At 56.6% G+C, this 21,423-nt stretch overlaps 1 protein-coding gene across 17 annotated transcripts in view; it reads left to right on the top strand.

Annotated features, from left to right (window-relative positions):
* Window positions 1-21,423, top strand: part of KIF1A (kinesin family member 1A) — a 96,645-nt gene that overhangs the window by 13,211 nt on the left and 62,011 nt on the right. For all 17 annotated transcript variants that reach the window (XM_053216052.1, XM_053216053.1, XM_053216066.1 and 14 more), the window contains exons 2-3: window positions 12,750-12,916; window positions 20,885-20,961. In XM_053216052.1, coding sequence (XP_053072027.1) covers window positions 12,811-12,916; window positions 20,885-20,961 — 183 coding nt within the window. In that variant the 5' untranslated portion in view covers window positions 12,750-12,810. The remainder of the gene's footprint in view (window positions 1-12,749; window positions 12,917-20,884; window positions 20,962-21,423) is intronic.

Raw genomic sequence — 21,423 nt, 5'->3', positions numbered from 1 at the left:
GGGATCGAGAGGACTCTCTTCTGGCTGGTTGATGCACAGATACCTTCTTTTATGTGAGCTTTGGGAACCTGTGTCTTCTTTGCCTGGACTACATGGGGACAGACTAGTTCTCTACAAAGACTCAAGGGAACCTCTGCTGCCTAGCAGCTATTTCCTTTCCAGAACTCTGCTCCACGACGTCCAGCCGCTTCAAACTACCCAAACTCTGGCCTCCATCTTCTCAAGTCATGAAAGCTGCTTGGGTCCTACCTCCCAAAGCCTGAAATCTGGAAATTGCCTCTGGGCAGATTTGGAGTGATTATAGGTTTCCTCCTGTATGTCTCCCTTCTCTCCGTGATCGCAGCCGTGCACTGCCTGCTGTACAATGTCTGAAAACAGTTATTTTCATACATTTTGTTCAGTTTTTGAGTTGTTATTTACAGTGAGAGTTTAAAGGTACCCTTGTAGCTTCCCTCGTGGCTGAATGTGGAAGTGCCGGAAGTTTCTTCTTTTGTGTATTAGCTGTCTCGAAGTTTATTTTTCAGTTTTATTTTTTTAAGTTATTTTCATTTTATTTTCTTTTCTTTAGAGAGAGCGTGAGCATACAGATGTGTGTGCAAGCAGGGGAGGGGCAGAAGAGGAGGGAGAGAGAATCTCAAGCAGTCTCCACACCTAGCACAGAGCCAGGCGTGGGATGTTATCTCATGACCTGAGACAAAATCAGGAGTTGGACGATGAACAGACTGAGCCCCCTGAGTGCCCCTCTTTTGAAGTTTTCTAAACACAGGTCTTTAATGATCTTTTATTGGTTTTTAATTGTGTTCAAATTACACGATCCATTTGACACAGAGTCTTTGATGTTTATTAGGAGTTGTTTTGTGACCTACTACGTGGTGAAATGTTGTAAATGTTCCATAGGTGTTAGAAAAGGGACTGTTTCTCTCATTTTCCGGAGGAAGACAGCACCTGTGTTCATCAGTTCGTGATGATCACGTTCAGGTTTTCTACATCTTTGCTAATTATGTCTGCTTGATCTGTCGGCTAGTGAGGGATTCGTGAAAATTCCCGTCATGATAAGTTAATGAATTCTTTCGTGTAGCATGACTCTTAACCTTGGTTTTATGTTTTCATCGTGTTGTCTCTCTGGGACCATTCTGAGTAATTTTTTCTGATATGTTTTCCAGTTCATTAATTCTCTGCTCAGCTTCATTCAATTTGCTGATTAATATGTCTGCTAAGTTTTGAAATTTGAATGGTTGCATTTTCATTTCTAAAAGTTCTGCACGGTTTTTGCCCCATATTTTACACCATCATTTCCCATTCCTGTTTATTTCTCTAAGCATTTTAGGCACACGTATTTTATAATCTGTGGCTGACAATTCCAGTATCTGTAATCTTCGATAGTCCAGGATGAAGATCTAATTCTGGTTCTTTTTTCGTTTCCTTTTCTACCCCCCACCCCACCCCCACCCCCACCCCCCACCAGAACTCTTGCTCATGGTGAATTGCTTCTCTGGCGTTTGGGTAATATTTAATTGTGAGCATCCATTTGACTGATCTTCATCTGTGGGAATCCTGGGGACCCGAGAAGAGGAAGCTGTTTCTTTTATTTATCATCATTATTTTTTAGTCTTTATTTTTGAGAGAGAGAGAGAGAGACAGAGAGAGAGATTGCGTGTGAGTGTTGGGGAGGGGCAGAGAGAAACAGAGGATCTGAAGCAGACTTTCGCACTGTCAGCACAGAGCCCGATGCAGGACTTCAACCCACCAACCGTGAGATCATGACCTGAGCCGAAGACACTTAACCAGCTGAGCACCCCCTGCCCCAGGCGCCCCGAGGGCTAAGCTGTTTCTCAGGAGATTTGTTCTTGTGGTTGTGATGTGCTGTAGCGGCTGAGCCCTGCTCTGAGGTCACTTCTCAAACTTGGGTTTCACTGATCATGCAGGGGTCGCAGATTTGAGACCCAAACCTGCACGAGGACAGGTCTGTGACCTCGGAGTCTCGGAAACACTGGCTTTTCCACCCCAGGGAACTGAGAGGTGTCACAGTAATTCCCCTGGGTCCCTTTGATGACAGGTGGCTTTTCCCCAGCCTTCCGTGTCACACGATTTGGTTCCACTTCCAACTTTGTGTGTGTTTGAGGCCACGCCCTCCAGCCTCCATTCAGCAGGGAAAACCCAGAAAAAATTCACCTGTTTTCCTTGTTGGTTGAGAAATACGACTTTTATTTATTCATTCATCTATCTATCTATCTATCATTTATCTATTTATAATTTTCTATTCTATTCTAGAGAGAGAGTGAGAGCAGGGGAGAGTCGGTTGCTCAGCCGACTGAACCACTCGGGCGCCCCTAGAAATACTAACTTTGATGAGCCAACTGTTTTTGTCTTCGCACATGCCGGTGTTTGCCAACCAAAAGGAGGTCTGTTTATTTATCTACTTATTTGCCTGGGCCATTTGGTAATTAAAACAAATTCTGTAAGTGTGACCACAGCCTAGAAGGGTCAGATACAGCCGCCAAACCTGTTTATGGAATCAGCAGGTGTCCGTCTCCGTCCCCGTCCCCATCAGCTCTCTCTCTCTCTCTCTCTCTCTCTCTCTCTCTCTCTCTCTCGGCTGTTGTGTCGTGCTCAGTCGCTCCGTCGTTCCGCGGTGCTAAGTAATGTGCTTATTCTGCTGAATGGTGTTTGCCTGGTTTGGAAGTTGCATAAGTGGAATTATAAAGTGTGTACCTTTTGTGTTTGAGTCCTCTTTTCTCAGTGTTATGTTTGTGAGATTCGTCCATTTATCTTCTCTCCCTCTTGAAGTGCCATCAAAATAAGGGCAAAGGTAAACTCAAGAAAGACCTAAACTCTTCAGGCGGGAAGAAAGACCAGAGAAGGCACAGTAACCGCATTTCGGAAAATGAAAAGCCGAACCCTCGTGGTGACTGATGGCAGACTCCTTGGACGCCAAGGAGGCCGAGGGGAAACCGGGAAGCGACCTGTGGTGTCCCCACAAGGCCCAGGACCTGGGCACCCAGCTGCCTGTGGCAGTGAGGGCGAGATTCAAGGGGACCTGCTCGAAGTCTGCTTAAGGGGCGGCTGGATTCCCAAGGCTTCTCCACTGCTCCTTCTCTGTCTCTTTCCATCTTTCTAACCCTTCGGCCGTGACTTAGTCAGTGCTCACCAGTGACTGATTCAGTGACCGAGTCCAGCCCCCTCCCTAGTAGAGTTTTTCTCGAATCTCCAGCCCCCTGCCCTATCAGAGGCTCCGCTGCTGGTCCACAGACCTGGGCCTTTCTCCAGAAAAACTCTCCTGAAGGTCCCCCCCTGGCGAACCTGCAGCTCCCTGAGGGACGCCGGGGTCCGAACCTGCTTGGGAACAGTGAGGCGCCCCCCCACCCCCGGGACGGTGTGAACCCCCCCCACCCCAGGCTTGTGGTTCAGCCGCATCCCACAGTTTTCATATGCTGTATCCTCACTGTTGTTCGGTTCAAAATAGTTTCTCATATCTGATGAGTTTTGTTTGTTTGTTTGTCCCATGGGTTATTTAGAATTGTACTGCTTCATGTCCAAGCAGTTGGGGGATTTTGTAAGTTGTTTTGTTTTGTTCCGTTCTATGCACCTTATGAGTATAATTTTATTTATTTATTTATTTATTTATTTATTTATTTATTTATTTTCTTAATGTTTATTTATATTTGAGAGAGAGAGACAGAGAGGGCACAAGCCGGGGAGGGGCAGAGAGAGAAGGAGACACAGAATCCAAAGCAGGCTCCAGGCTCTGAGCTGTCAGCACAGAGCCTGACGCGGGGCTCGAACTCACGGACCGTGAGATCATGACCTGAGCCGAAGTCGGACGCTTATCTGTCCACCCAGTTACGCTTAACAGGATGCTTAACTGAGCCACCCAGGGGCCCCTTGATTTTAATTTTAAATTGAAATTTGTTAGAGTTTGATTTATGACTAGCAGATGGCTAATTTTAGTACGTGTTGCATGCACTTTAAGAGAATGTGTGCGATATATATTTTTCCTTCTCAGTAGCTGATGGAACACGCAAACCAAAAAATTTTATTGTTTTATTTTCAACCTCTCTGTGTCTTTTTATTTAAGGTGTCTCTTGGCAACAACATAGAGTCTTTAAAGACCTGTTTCGACAATTACATTTTAGTGGGAGTGTTTACTTCATACAAATTTCGTCTATACTAATGGGGCTTTTGTCTGCAGTCTTAAGTCTTCATTTTCCATTTGGCCTAACTTTTGTTGTTGTTGTTCTGTGTTTCCTCCTTAGTTGCCTTCTATTGGATTAACAACAAGATTTACATTTTTTCCTGTTTTTTTTCTTGCTGCTAAATTGTCTCTTTTTCTGCTCTTTTGATGACTACCTTAGCAGTTGAAACAGTATACTCGAGAGTCTAATATAAATTGTTGCTTTTCCGGTTACCTAATAATGCTGACGCCTGAGCCCTGTCTCGTGGCTTCCGTCATTGCTGCGGAGAAGTCAGTTGTCAGGCTTGTTTTCGTCCCTTTAAATGTTATATGTCTCTTTTTTTTTTTGCTTGGCTGTTTTTAGGATTCTTCATTTTTGGTACTCAGCAGTTTTATTATGATGCACCTTCATGTAGATTTCTTTGTGTTTATCCTGCTTTGCCTTTGCAAGGCTGCTTGAATCTATGGGTTGATCTGTTTCAGCAATTGTGTGTATGTATGCACATACATATGTATTTAAACTGTTTATTTATTTATTTATTTATTTAGAGAGTGTGTGTGTGTGAGTAGGGGAGGGGCAGAGAGAGAGAGAGAGAGAGAGAGAGAGAGAGAGAATCCTAAGCAGGCTCCATGCTGTCAGCACAGAGCCCGATTCAAGGCTTGATCTCACAAACTGTGAGATCATGACCTGAGCCAAAATCAAGAGTTAGATGCTCAACCGACTGAGCCACTGGGGCGCCCCTTGCTTCAGCAATTTATTTGTATTTTTTAAAATATTTTTTTAACTTTTACATTTATTTATTTTTTGAGAGACATAGAGAGACAGAGCACACGTTGGGGAGGGGCAGAGAGAGGAGACACAGAATCGGAAGCAGGCTCCAGGCTCCGAGCTGTCAGCACAGAGCCCGACACGGGGCTCAAACTCACAAACCGCGAGATCGTGACCTGAGCCGAAGTCGGATGCTTAACCGACTGAGCCACCCAGGCGCCCCTAAAATATTTTTTAAAGTTTATGTTTTGAGAGGTGGGGGGAGAGGCAGAGAGAGATGGAGAAAGAGAGTCCCAAGCTGGCTTTGTGGCGTCAGGACAGAGCCCAATGTGGGGCTCGAATTCGTGAACCATGAGATCATGACCTGAGCCAAAATCAATAGTCAGGTGTTTAACTGAGTGAGCCACCCAGGCACCCCAGCTTCAGCAATTTTAGACAATTAATCGTCATTACCTTTTTAAGTATTGATTCTCTCCTATTTCTTTTCCTTTTCAATTCCAATTACACGCATGTTAGGCTGCTTCACTGTGTCCGATATCACTCTGAGTCTACTTTCTGTATTTTCCGTTCATTTTTTCCTCTGTTCTGTAATTTCTGCTGGCCTGTCCTCCAGTTCATGAACACTGCCTTCAGCTGTGTCTAATCTCTTGACCTCTTAATGTCAGTTATTGTGTTTTCAGTTCTAGAATTCCCATTAGAAATTCTTTGTTATCGTTTCAAGTCTTCTTGCAAAATTCTTCATTTTTTTCCATTTAATTTCTCCGTACTGTTCTCCTTATTTTGAATATATAAGTTGTGGTCATTTTAAAGTCCTTGTTTGATAACTCCTAGATCTGGATCATGTGTAGATATGTTTCTTTCCCCCCCCCCCCCAATTTGTTTTGAATCCTATAGTCCTGTCTTTTCTCATGTCCTATGACTTTGGATGTATTGTCAGACCTTGCCTGTTAAAACACTGTAGAGGCTCTGGATGGTTTGCTCCTTTCCTTCCAGACGGGCAGAGTAGACGGTCATCCCTGATTCAGGCAGAGACTAAGCGGAGTCAGGTAGTTTGGGTAAGGTTAACCCTCCCTGTGGCTCTGGCTTCCCTTTAGACTGTGTGCTTCCCCGGGCTTTCAAACCAGGCTGTGGGGTGATCACCAAGAGGATCCTGAATGCTAATCCCTGTCTCCTTAACACCTGAGACCGCAAAAGACTCCTGGTGGATTTTTAGAAGCTTTCTGCTTGAGATTTTAAACTCCACCCCTCATACCCTCAGAGTTCGGCACATGTCTTAAGGCTTGAACTGGCCAAGCGAAGTTCCCCACTCCTTCTTTCTCCTGGGATTTTGGTCTCTCAAGTGTGCTTCTTTTGACCAAAAGCTCAGCGGGTTTCTCCATCCCTCGGCAACGGCCCTCTGCCTGGGAAGACTCCGGATTCCCAGCCTCTTGCCCTGTGCCCAGAATGCAAATGCATTTAAGGAGAAAGTGCTGCGGAGTGCTGGAATGTTGTCTCCTGCCCTGGCAGCCCCCCATCTCCGGAATCTTGGCCTCCTCGCCTGCATGGTTTCAGTAGCTCTTTGATTCCTTCCAACAGATTGTAAGATTTTACCCACCTTCTCTAGCTGGGCATGGTGGGAGGGGCACTGCTGTGCTGACGGCCGTTCTGCTGCCTGCTCTGCTTTCCGGGCTTCGTGCTAATGCACGGTCTCTACCCCAGAGCCATAAGCGTGGTCTTCGTTCTTGCAATGCTTTCAAAAGCAAAGTTCTTGCTCTATTTTTTAATTTTTAAAAATATTTATTTTTGAGTAAGAGAGACCGAGCATGAGTGGGGGAGGGGCAGAGAGAGGGAGACACAGAATCTGAAGCAGGCTCCAGGCTCCCAGCTGTCCGCACAGAGCCCGGCGCGGGGCTCGAGCTCGGGAAGGGTGAGATCATGACCTGAGCCGAAGTCAGATGCTCAACCGACTGAGCCCCCCAGGCACCCCTTTAGCTCTATTTTTTAATATGGGGGAGCCATTGGTTCCAATACCAGCCTCACCCCGTTACCTGAAATGCTGTTTTATCGTCTGTCTGTCTCTGGTCAGGCTTAGTCTTTTCTGTTGATCTCTGTGCCTGTGTCATTACTGGACTTCGCAACTTGTAGCTTTACAGCGAGTCTGATACCTGGTAGGATATGCCCTTTGTCCTTATTTTCCACAGCTGTCTTTCGAACTTTTGCAACATGCCACTGAAAATCCTGTTGGAGTATTTTGCTTATTGGAATCGCACTGAAATAATGTAGCTAAATTTGGGGAGAGCTGAAAATTTTGCAATATTGAATTGAACATCTGCTCTCATAAATATTTTCCTCATTCCTAATGATTTCCTATTTCGGTGCTGAACATTACTTACTCTACAGATATAGCCTCTTTTTTAATGTTTACTTATTTATTTTGAGAGACAGAGGGGGAGACAGAGTCCCAAGCACTGTCAGCGCGGAGCCCGATGGGGCTCAAACCCACAGACCTCGAGATCGTGACCTGAGCCGAACCAGGAGTCGGACGCTTCACTGACTGAGCCACCCAGGCGCCCCAGCCTCCTTTTTTAGGGCACAAGGCACGCTGGTAAATGCTAGAAATGTCATTCCAATTTACATTCTCCCCAGGAATTCGTGACCTTGGTCTCGCTCTTCCCACCCCGGCTGGAATGTCCTAAGACTTTTCCCCGTTTCGAGGGCACAGAGATTTTCCAGCATGAGGAAGCAGATTGTCAGGGAGGCACGTCCCTCCAGTTCCCGCCTGGGTGGTCACTCGCGGAGGGAGGAAGGGGAAATTTTTGGGAGCGCTCGGGGCTGTGTGGACAAGCGCTGCGGCTGTAAGGGGCCCCGGGGTGTGGCGGGGCGAGCCCAGACCCCTGCTCCTCTCCATCCGCCTGGGCTCCCGCTCGCGTCCTGCGCTTGCTGGCCCTCCGCCGTCGGCTGCCCTGGGCTTCCTGCTCTCCCTGCAGCCTGTGGAAGAGCTGAGGCTGCCTGAGGGGATGGGTTCCGCTCCGTGTTCCAGGGAGTTCTGAGGGGTCGAGGCCCTGGCCCTGAGAGGGCCTGGGAGTTTATCGCCTGAAACCTGCACCGATCCCCGTCCCCGGGGGGCTCCCCTCCGCCTGCACCGAGAGGCCCCCCGAGAGGCCCCGGGACACGCTGCAGGCCCCCTCTGCTCTTGGTCCTGAGTCCCCAGAGGTCCTCACGGGCGGGGGTTGGGTCCTTGCTGGAAACGGGTCTTTGGGGCAGATTCTCCTGAGGGTGGGAGTCGCAGGTGAGGAGGGTGAGGCAGGAGGTGCCCCTTCCGGGAGGGCGGATTTCGTGGAGCCTCAGTGTGGGCGAGTCTGAAGACCTGTCCCCGAGCCCTGGCTCTACTTGGATGCCTCCAGTGACGGGGGGATCGCAGCTAAACGGGCATGTGAGTTCATTTCAGACGGCTGAAGCCCCGAGCGCCTCTTCGGGTGGGGCTAGTTGTTTCCTGGCGCTTCTGGCCGTTCCTGTAAACACCAGCTCTCTGCCCCGAGCTTGTCCCGAGCGTGTTCCCAGGGGCCCGTCCCTCGGGCCCCCAGCCCCCCTGGGGTGGCCCGCCGCAGCCTCAGGCCGGCAGCCCCGGCAGCGCCCTATGGGGACGGCCTTTCACCGTGGCCACGGCGGCAGCAGAGTTCCGCAGGGAGTTTTCTGCCAGGTTTCCTCAGGGGCCCGGGACCCGAGACTCCGACTCACTTTGGGGGCCACCCACCTCAGCCTGTCATTTCACAGGTGGGTAAACCGAGGCCCAGGGGTTAAGTCACAGGGGTAAAGGCAGGACCTGGACCGGGTCCTCCGGTCCCTGCTTGGCCCCTAATTGTCTATGACGCAATTTGCTCCTCATCAATGGACGTCGATGTGGCTTCGGGAGTACCCCAGGCGCCTTCGGCACGAGCCGTGCGCAGTGGCCCATGACGCCGACACGCAGACCCCTGTCTCGTTGCTGAGGGCTGCCTGCCCCGTCCTTTCGATCTGCTCTCGAGCGAATCGTTTCCTTCCCTGCTAGTGTGGAGGCCATACTCGTGGTTGCGGCTGCCAGCGAGAACCCCAGGGTGTAGGGTGTGGTAGGAGACTCTGGAACCCTGTTCGATTTTGAAGCACACCTTGACGACCCTTCTCGATGCCTCGAAGGCCCAGACTACCTAAGGGTCACGCTCCCGCTCAAAGAGCCTCTGTGTCTCACGACGGCTGTGCCCGCTGCCCGCGTGCCCGCCGGGTCCCTGGCCAGATGGGCTAGGCCAGGGCTCAGGAACGTGAGTCTGAGGGCACCGGGGCTCTATGTCTGCTTCTGCCTGTGGCTGCCCCACCCCCTTCATTCCAGGCCCTGCCTTGTCCTGGCGTCCGCGGCCTGGGGACTGTGGCTGGGGGCGCTCAAGAGACAGCACCTCAGAGATCCGGTTGGCAGCATTTTCTGTGGAAACAGATGCGTGAAGGTGGTTCTGTTCCCGGGACCCCCTGGAAGCTTCCCTGGGCCCACTGGCCGTGAGGGGACGCTTGCATCTCTACAGGCCCCGTCTCTGCCTCGGGAGGCTTGCCGGTGAGTCATCTGGTCTTCGGCAGCTGTGGCTTTAGGGAAAACAAGATTTTTCTGTACCTTTGTGATTCCTGTGAATATTCACCCCTTCCCCCCCACCGGGTGGGGTTTGGGGCTCTGTGTGCCCCGGCATCATGGGATCGTCCCCTTGTGCCAGTCCCCGCACCCCTGTGCATGCCTCCCCCCACCCCGCCCCCGGCCTCCCCGGGGTCCCCCAGGCGGCTTCTTTCTCTGCCCCCCTTGGCACGCGGGGAGTCGAGCACAGTCCGATGTCTGGAGGAAGCTCACCGGCACCTCGCTGGCATCGAGGCCTGGAGGGAGGGCTGGCGGCCTGTGCTCCGCCGTGAGTCCTGCCCACCCGCGCCCGCCCCGCTTCCGGGGCTCCCTCCAGGAGCCTCAGTCTGGGCACGCAGGGTGGGCAGGGGGATGCGCAGGGGCCGCCTCCCGCAGGGGACGATGAGGTGTCATGTGCCCCCCAACAGGCACAGGCCTGCTCCCCCTGTGGCCCCGTCCTCGGCCTCCTTCCTCCTGTCCTGTCTCGCCCGGGTCTTGCCGCAAAGACTGTTCGCCCGCCCCTGGCCTGTGGGCTTCCAGCGCTTCCAGCGCCCAGACACTGTCGTGTCCAGCTGGCGGGAGCCCAACCCGGGCCTGCATCCTCGGGGAGCCGCTTCCTTGGCGTGAGCGTGAGGCTGACCTCCAAAGGGACGTGAAGGTCGGCCTCGCACTCGCCGAGGTTGTCACAGAGCAGGCCTGGTGGCGCCGGGGCTCCAGCAACCGTGTCTGTCCTGCTTGTCGTCCTTTGGTTGGTTCCTAAACTTCTCACCAAGTAGCACATGTGGACGTGGCACCCGAGGCAGCGGGGCTGAGGCTCCTCAGCAGGGACAGAGGGACAGAGGGACGGCCCCGCTTGCCCCCCCCTCCCCGCTCCCGGCTCTGGCGTGTGCTCCCCCGTCTCTCAAGTCCGCTCAGGTGGCCACTTCTTTGGTTTCTGGATTTAGCTAATCTGTTTTTTTGCCTTTAATGTTGATTTATTTTGAGTGCGAGAGAGTGTGTGAGTGTGGGAGGGACAGAGAGAGAGGGAGAGAGAAAGAGAATCCCAAGCAGTCTCTGTGCTGTCAGCGCAGAGCCCGATGTGGGGCGCGAACCCCGAAACCGTGAGATCACGACCTGAGCTGAAGTCGGGGGCTTAACCGACAGAGCCCCCCGGGCGCCCCTGGGTTTAGCTACTCTGGAGGTTCAGCTGTCGCATAGCATCGCTCCAGCAGAGACCACCCCCCCACCCCGGCCCGACAACTCCATCCCCGTCTTCCTGCCGCATTTCCTGTGCGGTTCCTGAGTTAGAACTTTGTGTTTGCAGCAGTAGGACCAGAAAGGACTCTTCTCTGCTCCGCACGTGCCTCCTCTGCTCTCGTCAAACCCTGTGACACTCTGGCGGCCACTTCTCCCTGGCCTCGGACCTAGCCTCCCTCCCGCTGGCGTCACTGATGTCCCCTCCCATCAGGGGTGTCCCCCTGAGGCAGCCCCAGTGTCCTCCTGGGACCCCCTGCGCCATCCCCTGAGCCTGGACCCGCGTCTTCCTCACGTTCCCTGTTCGCTCCCGCACTTGCCGGAGCACAGATCCCGGCATGTTCCACAGTCTTCCGGGTCTTCGTTCTCCTCGCACTCGACTGGCAGTTTGGCTGCGTTTAGAACTGGAGGTGGCAGGACACCTCTCCTCGGCAGTTTGGAAGCGTCTCTTCATCACCATGTGGCCGAGGAGATACAGATACCGCTCTGATTCTCCATCCTCTGTGGTCTGTTGTGCCTCTGGAAGCTTATGGAATCTTCCCTTTAAGCCTGAAGTTCTGAAATTTCACGATTTGCCTGGTGTGTGACGTTTTACGGCCGGCAGGGTGGGTAGGCCCTTTGAATTCGGAGACGGGACTGACAGTCCGGGGAGGTTTGCTTGAATTATCTCTTCAGTGGCTGCTTTTCACTGACCCTCAAATTCTCTCCGTCCCCTTTCATGGAAAATTGGTAATTCCAACTTTGAAAGTTTCTGTTTTCATTTCGAAGAACTGCCTTATTCGTTAAATAGTCCTCTTACAAATAGCGTCCTCCCCTCGCTCGTGGACCTGGTAGCTTTCCTTTCTGAGAACATTAGTTACAAGGCATTAAGAAAATACTTTCCTTCTGTTCCCTGCACTGTCTCTTGCTGTTGCGTTCATTGTCTGGTTGTTTTAGCCTCTGTTTCTTGCCAGAGGGTATGGTCCTGGCTGCTTTCCCCAGACGAGAGCCCTGCACAGGGTTCCCGCCGCCCGGCATTTCCGTGGCCTTCGTTCAGCCCCTCTCCAGTGGGCGCTCCGCACCTGCCCTCGTCCGGCTCTCGGGCGCCCCGGGCCGGGCAGGGCCTCTGACCTCCTGCCCGGTGGTGGTGGAGGGCAGGGTCCTGGATGTCCGCAGGGGGAGGGTGGGGGGCTAGGGGTCCTCACCGGCCTGCCCGAGCGGCTGTAACAAAGTTCCACAGATCGGTGGCTCAGAGAACAGAGACATATTGTCTCCCGGTCCGGAGGCCGGAAACTCATCAGGTGTGAACAGGGCTGGTTCCTACTGAGGCCGTCAGGGAGACTGTTCTGGGCTTTCCAGCTCCTGGTGTTTGCTGTCACCTTTGCCGTTCCTTAGCCTGTGGAGGCATCGCCCCGATCTCTGCCTTTGTCTCCACATGGCACTCTCCTTGTGTCTCTGTGTCTTTTTATAAGGACTCTGTATTGGGTCGGGGGCTCATCCGACTCCAGTGTGACCTCATCTTAACCAGTAACACCTGCAAGGGCCCCGTCTCCAGATAAGGCCACGTTCTGAGGTCCTGGGGTTTAGGACTTCAACGCAGGAATTTTGACGGGATGTAAGTCAACCCATAACAGGTTTAATGCTGATTTTCCACAAACACCCGCCTTTGATCCCACCCAGATGCGAGCCTTCGGAGGCACCTAGAGTCTTTCCAGGTCCCGCGGCGTGAATCGGCTTATTTCTTGTTGGGCTCTGGATTTCCCAGGCTCGCTAAGCCAGGCTCCGCTCATCCTGTCTTCTTTCTTGTCTAAAATGTGTGGTGTTTCGCGTCTGTGGCCGCCCTCTCCGGTTCCTGGCCCCTGTGGTGTGGCACCACATGCACGTATCGCTTAGGGGGATTTCGGAAGGGAGAAGGTTCAGTCCCCAACTGGAAACACTGTTCTGCCTTTTGGATATTGCTTCTAATTCGTGTCTCCCTTTCTCCCAAGGTGTCTCCGCCCTCACCAGGGCTCCCAGCGCTGCTGAGGGTGACCAACAAAGGCCGGAGAGATGGCCGGGGCCTCGGTGAAGGTGGCGGTGCGTGTCCGCCCCTTCAATTCCAGGGAGATGAGCCGAGACTCCAAGTGCATCATCCAGATGTCTGGAAGCACCACCAGTGAGTATGGGTCGTGACGGCATTGTCGTCGGCTACTGGGTGCTCAGGGCCAAGGGTCCTGGGCCTCCCCCCCAAGACACAGCAGCCACCCTGGCCCCCACCTCCCTCCTTGTCCACCTGGTGTGTTGGCTCCCTGGGGGCAGCAGTGGCCAATCACCAGTGGGGCGGGAAGGCTAAAGTGCCGGAGATGTGTCCTCTCCCGGTTCTGAAGGCCAGTGTCGGAGATCAAGGCGCTGACAGGGCCGTGCTGCCTCTGAGGTCCTAGAGGAGGCGGCTTCTGCTGGTCTGGCCATCTGGGCCTGTAGCCGGCATCTTCAGGTGACCGTCACGTGACAGCACGGATCGCCTGGGAGGTGGGTGGGGGATGGGCATTAAGGAGGACACTTGTTGGGACGAGCGCTGGGTATCCCACGTGAGTGACGAATCACTGAATTTCTGTTCCCGAAACCGGTATCGCACTATATTTTAACTAAAAGCCCGACCAAGACAAAACCCTGCTGATCACTGGATTTAGGACCCACCCCAATCCAGTCTGATCTCATGGTAACGACTAGTTACATCTTCAACAGCCCTGTTTCCAAATAAGGTCATGTTCTGAGGCTCAGGGTGGACGTGAATTTGGGGGCACGCTTTCCAACCCAGTACGCGAGGTTACTGCTTTCTCATCTTGTTTCAGCGGCCCTCCATAGACACGTTCTTTTATTTGTGTCTGTCCTTTGGCCTTGTGACTGTAAGGCGCCTCAAAACTGCCTGAGTAAGAGGCCTGCAGTCAACACGTGGACAGTAAGAGATAAGATGATGGTTTCACGCTCAGATGTGCCCCGAAGGGTTTCTTTAGGGCACACGCAGGCTGCTGGAGTCCAGGGGAGCACTCACTCCGAGTCTGGGGAGCACTCTCTCTGAGCTTGTCCTTTGCTCTTTTGCTTTGCACTTTCATGTTGAGTGGCAGCACGCGTGCAGACGCCTGCAGGCAGAGCACAGCGCGTAGCCCGGAGGTCTCACAGCCTGAGCAGAGCATTGCCAGACCCCCCCACCTCCAGCCACCTGGAAGGCCCCCCACCCCTTGCTTCCCACCCGTGGGTTAGCGGGGCTTGTCTAGGGTCCCGTGGAAACTGCAGCCGTGTTTGGCTGATATCTCCCGCTGATTGATAGCCTGTCCCCACAACCGCTGACGTACGACGAGAATTCAGGGCTCAGCCAGGCGCTTTGCCCCCAAGGTCCCTCAAGCGGCTAAGGCAGCTGTCACCTGCGGGCTCCGGGGGTACAAGCTGTCCTGTGTGCTCGACGCCAGCTGCTCACTCCGCGCCTCGTCCTCAGGTCGTGGGGTGGATGGAGGCCTCGCCCGTCCTCGGGTGCCCTGCACCCCCACGTAACCCTACCCCGCCTGTTAGCCACCAGGTTGGAGGGAGGGGCTGGCCAAGGGGAGGGATACTCAGGACGTGTGGAGGGCGTGAGGACTGGGGAGTCTCTGGGAATGTTCTGGGCCCCTTAGGCTCCGTGGGAGGGGGAGGGGCCAGGAGGTGGCACCCTACATCCCTTCGTCCGTGTGGGCAGGTTGTGGAGGCCCCCGGGTTTTGTCGTGGCTTTTAGGAACCGAGTCGCTTCCACTTGGTCCCTGGAAGCAGACCCTGACGGGAGGATTCAGAAGGGTTTACCGGGGAAGTGGTCCGTGACACGTGGGGAGACAACGTGGAAATGCGGAGGGCGCTGATGCTTGGGGGGCAGGGGGCATCACAGGCGGCAGGGGCTGGTCGCCGGGACCCCCTGACCTAGAGAATGCATCTCTGAGTCATTGTCCTCAGAGGCTGGCTGCCTGTCCGGCGTCTCCCCAGCGTGAGCTGAGGGTCGGTCCAGGGGCCTGCTTTCCTCGCGGCCAGAGAAGGTGCTCAGGAGGGTGACTCTCACCTTAGAGGTGGGAAGCCAAGAGCTGCACAAGAACTGGGACCCCCGGGTGGGAACCACGACCCCTGGTGGGAACCGTGATCCCTGGTGGGAACCGTGACCCCTGGTGAGAACCGTGACCCCTGGCGGGAACCGTGACCCAGGGTGGGAAGGTGACCTCTTGGGTGGGAACTGTGATCTCTTGGGTGAGAACGGTGGCCCCTGGTGGGAACTGCGACCTCTAGTAGGGGCTCTGGCCCTGGGTGGGCAGTGGACACGGCCCAAGGAGCTGACAGGGTCTGTCATGTCGGTGTTGGATGACCCAGGACACTGGGAATGACTATGGGGGTCCCTGCTCACACCTGGGCCAGGCCTGACCAGCACAGTCGCCACCTTAGACAGTAGCTGAGGGTCTTGGCCTGAGGGGTTCACAGGCAACCAAACCCTGTAAGAGCCTGCAGAATAAACAGAAAGAACAAAACATCAGAGTCGGACCCCTGTCTCCCCTGGAACTTGGGAGTGGTCTAGGACAGAATGGGATGGGTGTCACGGAAGCAAATGGCTGGAGGAGATGATGGGCCGTGGGGGGTGAAAACTCTGACCTACCTCTGGCCTGAGAGACAGAGAGAGAGACAGAGATGAAGAGACAGACAGGGAGGGAGAGGAGTGTCAGAAGAATGGATAATCAGGACACTTGCTTTGGAAGCTATTTTCATTTTCAGAGAAAACAAAGCAGTGATGATACTGATAGAAAGTGCTAGAAGCCAGGTCAGAAGTGGGGGTGAAGGCTGAGGAAACCCAGAGGCAAGGAGAGTGCCCTCCAGCCCTTAGCACAGAAGAGCGTGTCTGAGGAGCGGGGTCAGAGGGCAGGACGGGCTTTATTCCTGGCCGCCCTGGGGCAGAGCTGCGCAGGTGGGTGGACACCCACGGAGGCGGGGTTTGGGCGGCCACCTTGCCAGTGTCTGTGGGGCCTCTGAGAAAGGGTGGGGACGATGCTCCGCTGGGTAAGGCTGTGCGAGGCCTCGAGGGCCAGCAGAGAAGTGTGGAGCAGGGAGCCACTCTCCCCAGTGATACACCCGGTGGGCTCCGAAAGTGGATTTGCCCAACGGCATCTGGTGCCAGGCCATGAGTGTCAGGGATGTGACATATTTCTTGAACCTCAAGACTAGGTGTGCACAGGAGATGCCACGTCCCTAAATGTACCCCTTGAACCTCCATCGTGAGGCGCAGATTAGAAGCATTTAGAGGTGAACTTAATTTGTCGTCCCATACTCACTGCCTGGATGAACAATACGGTTCACTGGAACATTCCAAAACTAGTAATTTTGTGAGCCAACCAAATCGTACGCAGCGTACGCTTCTGTGCCTGCGTGGCAGGTCTGGTGTAGGTTACTCGGGTACAGAGGTCCTGTGAGTACCCCCACATCCCCGCTTTACATAAGAACAGACTGAAACTTCTGGAAGGGTTTGCTCTCTTCTGAGTCCCGGCTATACAGAGGAACCCTCAGGACTGGGGGCCCCCCACCCCTGCCCCTGTACCCCTGGGGCCCCGAAGCGAGGCTGGGCCTGGATCTCAGCGTCTCTTGTGTCCATTTCAGACTGGCCTTCATTCCTGGACCCTCTGCACCAGTGGGAAAATTCATTTTCCCAGGAAAAAAAAGCTGGGATGGAAATTATTTTCCCAGAAACCAGAAGTGTGAGATCAGGCTGTCCATGGGGCCGGCTTCCTCTGAGGCTCTGCGAGCATCCGTTCCTGGCCTGTCTCCTGCCTGTGGGGGCTGCCAGCGGGCCTGGGCTTGCCTCTGTCCTCACGTGGCCTTCTCCCTACGTGTCTGCTTGTCTGTCTGTGCTTTCCCTTCTTACAAGGACCCCGGTCACTGAATGTACGGCCCACCCTAATCTGCATGATCTCATCCTAACTAATTACATCTGCCAAGACCTTTTGTCCAAAGGTCACTTTCTGGGGTTCCAGGTAGATGTGAATTTGGGGAGGACGCTGTTCACCCAGGACACTGCCTCTGGAGCAGAGGGCCATGGCAGGGCTGATCATCCAGGGCCTGCCCCCAGCCCTGCCAGGCCCCACAGGCCCACACCCAGCCCGACCTTCCTGCCTCCAGCCCTCCTCCTGGATGCTGGCGAGCTGGTCCTGGTGGGCATCAGGCAATGCACCGCCATTCTGGATGGTCTGCTGGAATATTCCGGACCCTTCTCCTCTGCTCATAGTGGTCTTTCTCCCAAAGGCCTTTGTCAACCAGCAGCCCTGTGCACAGACCCAGGTGTTGCAAACACCTAATTCATCTGAGTCAGTCCTTATTTGCCATCACTGTTCTAGAATGTTCTTGGCTCCAAATAGAGTGAAACTGGGAACAGAAGGCCACCGAAGGGAACTCGGCAGTGGCTGAGGAGGCAGTGGTGCTGCTGCAGGCCTGTTCATGGGAGGAACGGCCGATGTGGTGTCAGGGAGGAGCCCTGGGACAGCTGCCTTCTCTCCTGGATGCCTGCCACCCGATAGGGTCACCATGGCCATTCCGCTCACAGGGTCACAGTGGTGACCTTGTTTGCTGTCCCCATGGGGATGAGGACCGTTTCCGAGGCACAGACGGGGAAACCGAGGCTCTGTGAGGGCCTGTCATCACGTGTGGCCATGCAGGAAAGTGGACAGGGGGCCCCTTCATGTTGTCAGCAAGCGTGTGCTGGGCACGAGCTTCCAGGCATGTGTCCTCTTTCTCTCTCTCTCTCTCTCTCTCTCTCTCTGTCACACACGCACATACACACTCACCTACCTGCTGGTGATTTACATGGAACAAGTAACAAGTACTCTCCCCACGGAGCCCTAGGGGGGCAGGACAGAGGCTCTTACCACCCTCAGGGATGATGTTCCAGCAGGGAGGCGGACCTTGCACACGTGGATGAGGGCTGTGCCTTGCAGAATCAAGAGGGCACAGTGATGGGGTGCAGAGGGGCTAGCCAGGGTGCAGGGGGCTGGCTGGGATGCAGGGGGTTGTCCCGGGTGCAGGGGGATGGCCGAGTGCAGCAGGGCTGGCCGGGTACAGCAGGGTTGGCCGGGGTGCAGCAGGGCTGGCCGGGGTGCAGGGGGTTGGCCAGGGTTCAGGGGGCTGGCTGGGGCAGCAGGGCTGGCCGGGGTGCAGGGGTTGGCTGGGGTGCAGTAGGGCTGGCTGGGTGCAGCAGGGTTGGCCGGGGTGCAGGGGGCTGGCTGGGGCAGCAGGGCTGGCCGGGTGCAGGGGGCTGGCCGGGGTGCAGGGGGTTGGCCGGGGTGCAGGGGGGCTGGCCGGGGTGCAGGGGGTTGGCCGGGGCGCAGGGGGTTGGCCAGGGTGCAGGCGGCTGGCCGGGGCAGCAGGGCTGGCTGGGGTGCAGGGGGTTGGCCAGGGTGCAGGGGGCTGGCTGGGGCAGCAGGGCTGGCCGGGGTGCAGGGGGCTGGCTGGGGCAGCAGGGCTGGCCGGGTGCAGGGGGCTGGCCGGGGTGCAGGGGGCTGGCTGGGGCAGCAAGGCTGGCCGGGTGCAGGGGGCTGGCTGGGGTGCAGGGGGTTGGCCGGGGTGCAGGGGGGCTGGCCGGGGTGCAGGGGGTTGGCCAGGGTGCAGGGGGCTGGCTGGGGCAGCAGGGCTGGCCGGGGTGCAGGGGGCTGGCTGGGGCAGCAGGGCTGGCCGGGTGCAGGGGGCTGGCTGGGGTGCAGGGGCCTGGCTGGGGCAGCAGGGCTGGCCGGGTGCAGGGGGCTGGCCGGGGTGCAGGGGGCTGGCTGGGGCAGCAGGGCTGGCCGGGGTGCAGGGGGCTGGCCGGGGTGCAGGGGGGCTGGCCGGGGTGCAGGGGGGCTGGCCAGGGCACAGGGGCTGTGAACCAGATCAGATGGCCACGGAGCCTCCTTGTCTGTCGGGAGAAGGTGAGGAGGGGGCTGTCCCGTGCGCGAGGAATGCCAGCGGCCGGGTGTGGGACTCGCTGTTCCCCGAGGCCCCGCCGAGGTCCCGCTCCATGAGGGTGGCCACCTCCTAAATCCTGCACGCTTGAGGCAGCGGCCTGCTGGTAAGGCAGCTCGCTTGTGCACATGCGCTCTCACGCTCACACACACACTCTCTCACCGCACTCTCACACGCCGTCTCACACGTGCTCACACGCTCTCACATACACACGCTTGCACACCCCCCCACGCGCTTACACGCTCACACTCTCCCACACACACCTGTCGCCTGATTTACGTGGTATAAATACTCTCTCTCCCCTCGGCTAGTTTCGAGCTGCAACGGTTTGACAGCAGGCTCACAAAAGTCTTCAGTGTTTGGCTGGAAGGGGCCCAAGCAGCACACGCTGGCTCGTGGGGCCTGAGGTCGCAGGGACATTGAGACGGAGACGAACGGCTTCCGTTCCACTGCTTCCTCCCGGCCGTCCCTTCCCTGTTCCAGCTGTCCCCCCGCCCCCCACATGTCTGTGCCTTGCAAGCGTGCACCCCGGGCGGCTCTCCCGGTACTGTGTGCTCGTTAGAGGGGCCCCAGCCCCCCCCAGGCTTAGTGGGAGCCCGTCCCCGGCTCGGCGAGCCCCCGAGGACCCCCCTCCCTCCTCCCTCCTCCCTCCTCAATCCCAGACAAGGAGAAACTCGAGACCCTGGCAAAGGAAGCTGTTTCTCCGGTGAAATCGGCTGTGTCTGGGCATGCAGGGTGGGGGGGGGGGGGTCGGTGTGCCAGGTGGGCCCGGGTCTGCCTAGGGAGCAGGGTTGGGGAGCGGGCCTGTCCAAGGACCCGGGATAGGGATCAGGGCCTGTTTTGGGAGCAAGGTAGGGGGGCCAGGCCTGCAAGGCAGGGAGGTGAGGAGCAGAGGGGACCGGGACCCTGCCGCGTGAGCCATGGAAGGCCTAGCCTGGACTTTGCATGGGGGGGGGGGGGGGCGGGGTGCCGTGATTGTTGTTTCCACGGCGCTGGCATTATCTGCGCTCGGGGTTCCGGTGGCTGTGTCCCCAGGTCCCAGCAGGAGTGGACAGCAGGACAGCCTGCTCTCCTTGGCCTTGCTCCTGGAGGCAGCAGGGATGTGACCCCCTCGAGGCCCCGAGGACAACGCTGGGGTGGTCAGTCACCTGCTCCTTCCTGCTAGCTTCCCCAAAGTGCTGGTTATCTCCCGGAACTCCTCAAACCTGGGGTCTGGGTCCCAAAGCCAAGTCAGCCCTGGGGACAGGGCTTCAGGTGATGCCCGTGCTGGGAGCTGACCCGTCAGCCAGAGCAAGTGGCCCCTAGGGCCTGCCCGCACAGACCCCCGGCCCCAGAGTCCTCCATCCAGGTCAACGCAGACCTCAGAGGTTCAGATGGTGCTCCAGTAGGCAGCGGGTGGGGTGGCTCAATGGGGGTGGAGGCCTCAGTCCCTCCTGCCTGGCCACAGAGCAGTCACCTCTTGCAGGCCTGGGGCAACGGGGGCAGAGCAGGCTTGGGTCGGGGGCCGCTGGGACGCGTGGCAGGCACCGGCTGGTGTGTGACGGCACCAGCACGCATTCGTGGCCTCATTCCCAGGGCTGCCTCTGGTCAGCCCGGGGTGCAGCCCGCTGCAGGGGCGGGGCGCGCACAGGACGGCACCCGGGGGGCCCATGAGCGCGAGCCTGGAGGGAGCCTGCAGGCACAGGCCGGGAGGAGCAGGCGGTGGAGGCTGTGATGGGGTGCCCTAGTGGGGACAGCCAGGGCCGCACACAGCACACGGGAGCCACATGGGAACGACAGGGCCCGGAGGAAGCAGAGCACGACCGTGCCGGGCTGCCCAGCCTGCCCGGCCTTCTGGCTGCTTCCAGGGCACGTGTACGCGGAGCAGATGTGTAAGACCCAGAGGGGTGGGCGGCGAGGGAGGCTGGACCGAGCGGTGGGGGTGGGCTGCAGGCTCCACCCGACAGAGGAAAGGGGCAGACGTGGCTTGTCTGCCTGGAATTGGAGCCCTGGCCCCATCCCACTGTGGGGGGCTTGTCTGGGGCCAGAGGCCACCGGGGACCCCACCTCCCTGCCCTGGGTACCTCTCTGGTGGGTATGGACCACATACTGGTCGTCTCTCCCCCAGCACAGCATTAACTGCCATGCCTGTTCCCCCCCCCCCCCGCCCCCTCCGCAGCCATCATTAACCCCAAACAGCCCAAGGAGACACCCAAAAGCTTCAGCTTCGACTATTCCTACTGGTCACACACCTCGGTAAGCCCAGGGCTGGGATCCAGGGGGGTGGGCCGCAGTCGTGTGGATGCTTGTGTGTGGGCCTTAACCAGTCCCTTAACCTCTCTGAGCTCATGACCTGGGACATGAGGGTGGGACAGGGGAAGGGGCCAGCGGCACCTGCCCGGCCGGGGGGGGCGGGGGGGCGGGAAGGGCCTACCTCCTCAAGTCCCCGTGTGCTTGAAAGGTCACCCTGAGCAGTGACAGGCATGGTTATGGTAACGCCCCGGACCTGCCTAAATAATCCTCTGTTGGGAGAGCATCCGGCCGCCGTAACCGATCTGGGGGCTCCCAGGGCCTCCAGCCCCACCGCTTCTCATTCCCAAGGCTGCCAACCCAGCCTTGATTTTGAGCCTTATGTCCCATGTTCCTGCCTCGGAGCCTTCACACAGGCAGTTCCCTCTGCTGAGAAGCCCTTCCGCCCCGCCAGCCCCTCCCAACCCC

This window comes from Acinonyx jubatus, chromosome C1 (assembly GCF_027475565.1).
Source record: "Acinonyx jubatus isolate Ajub_Pintada_27869175 chromosome C1, VMU_Ajub_asm_v1.0, whole genome shotgun sequence".
Taxonomy (NCBI): domain Eukaryota; kingdom Metazoa; phylum Chordata; class Mammalia; order Carnivora; family Felidae; genus Acinonyx; species Acinonyx jubatus.
This window is presented reverse-complemented; position numbering and strand designations above follow the sequence as displayed.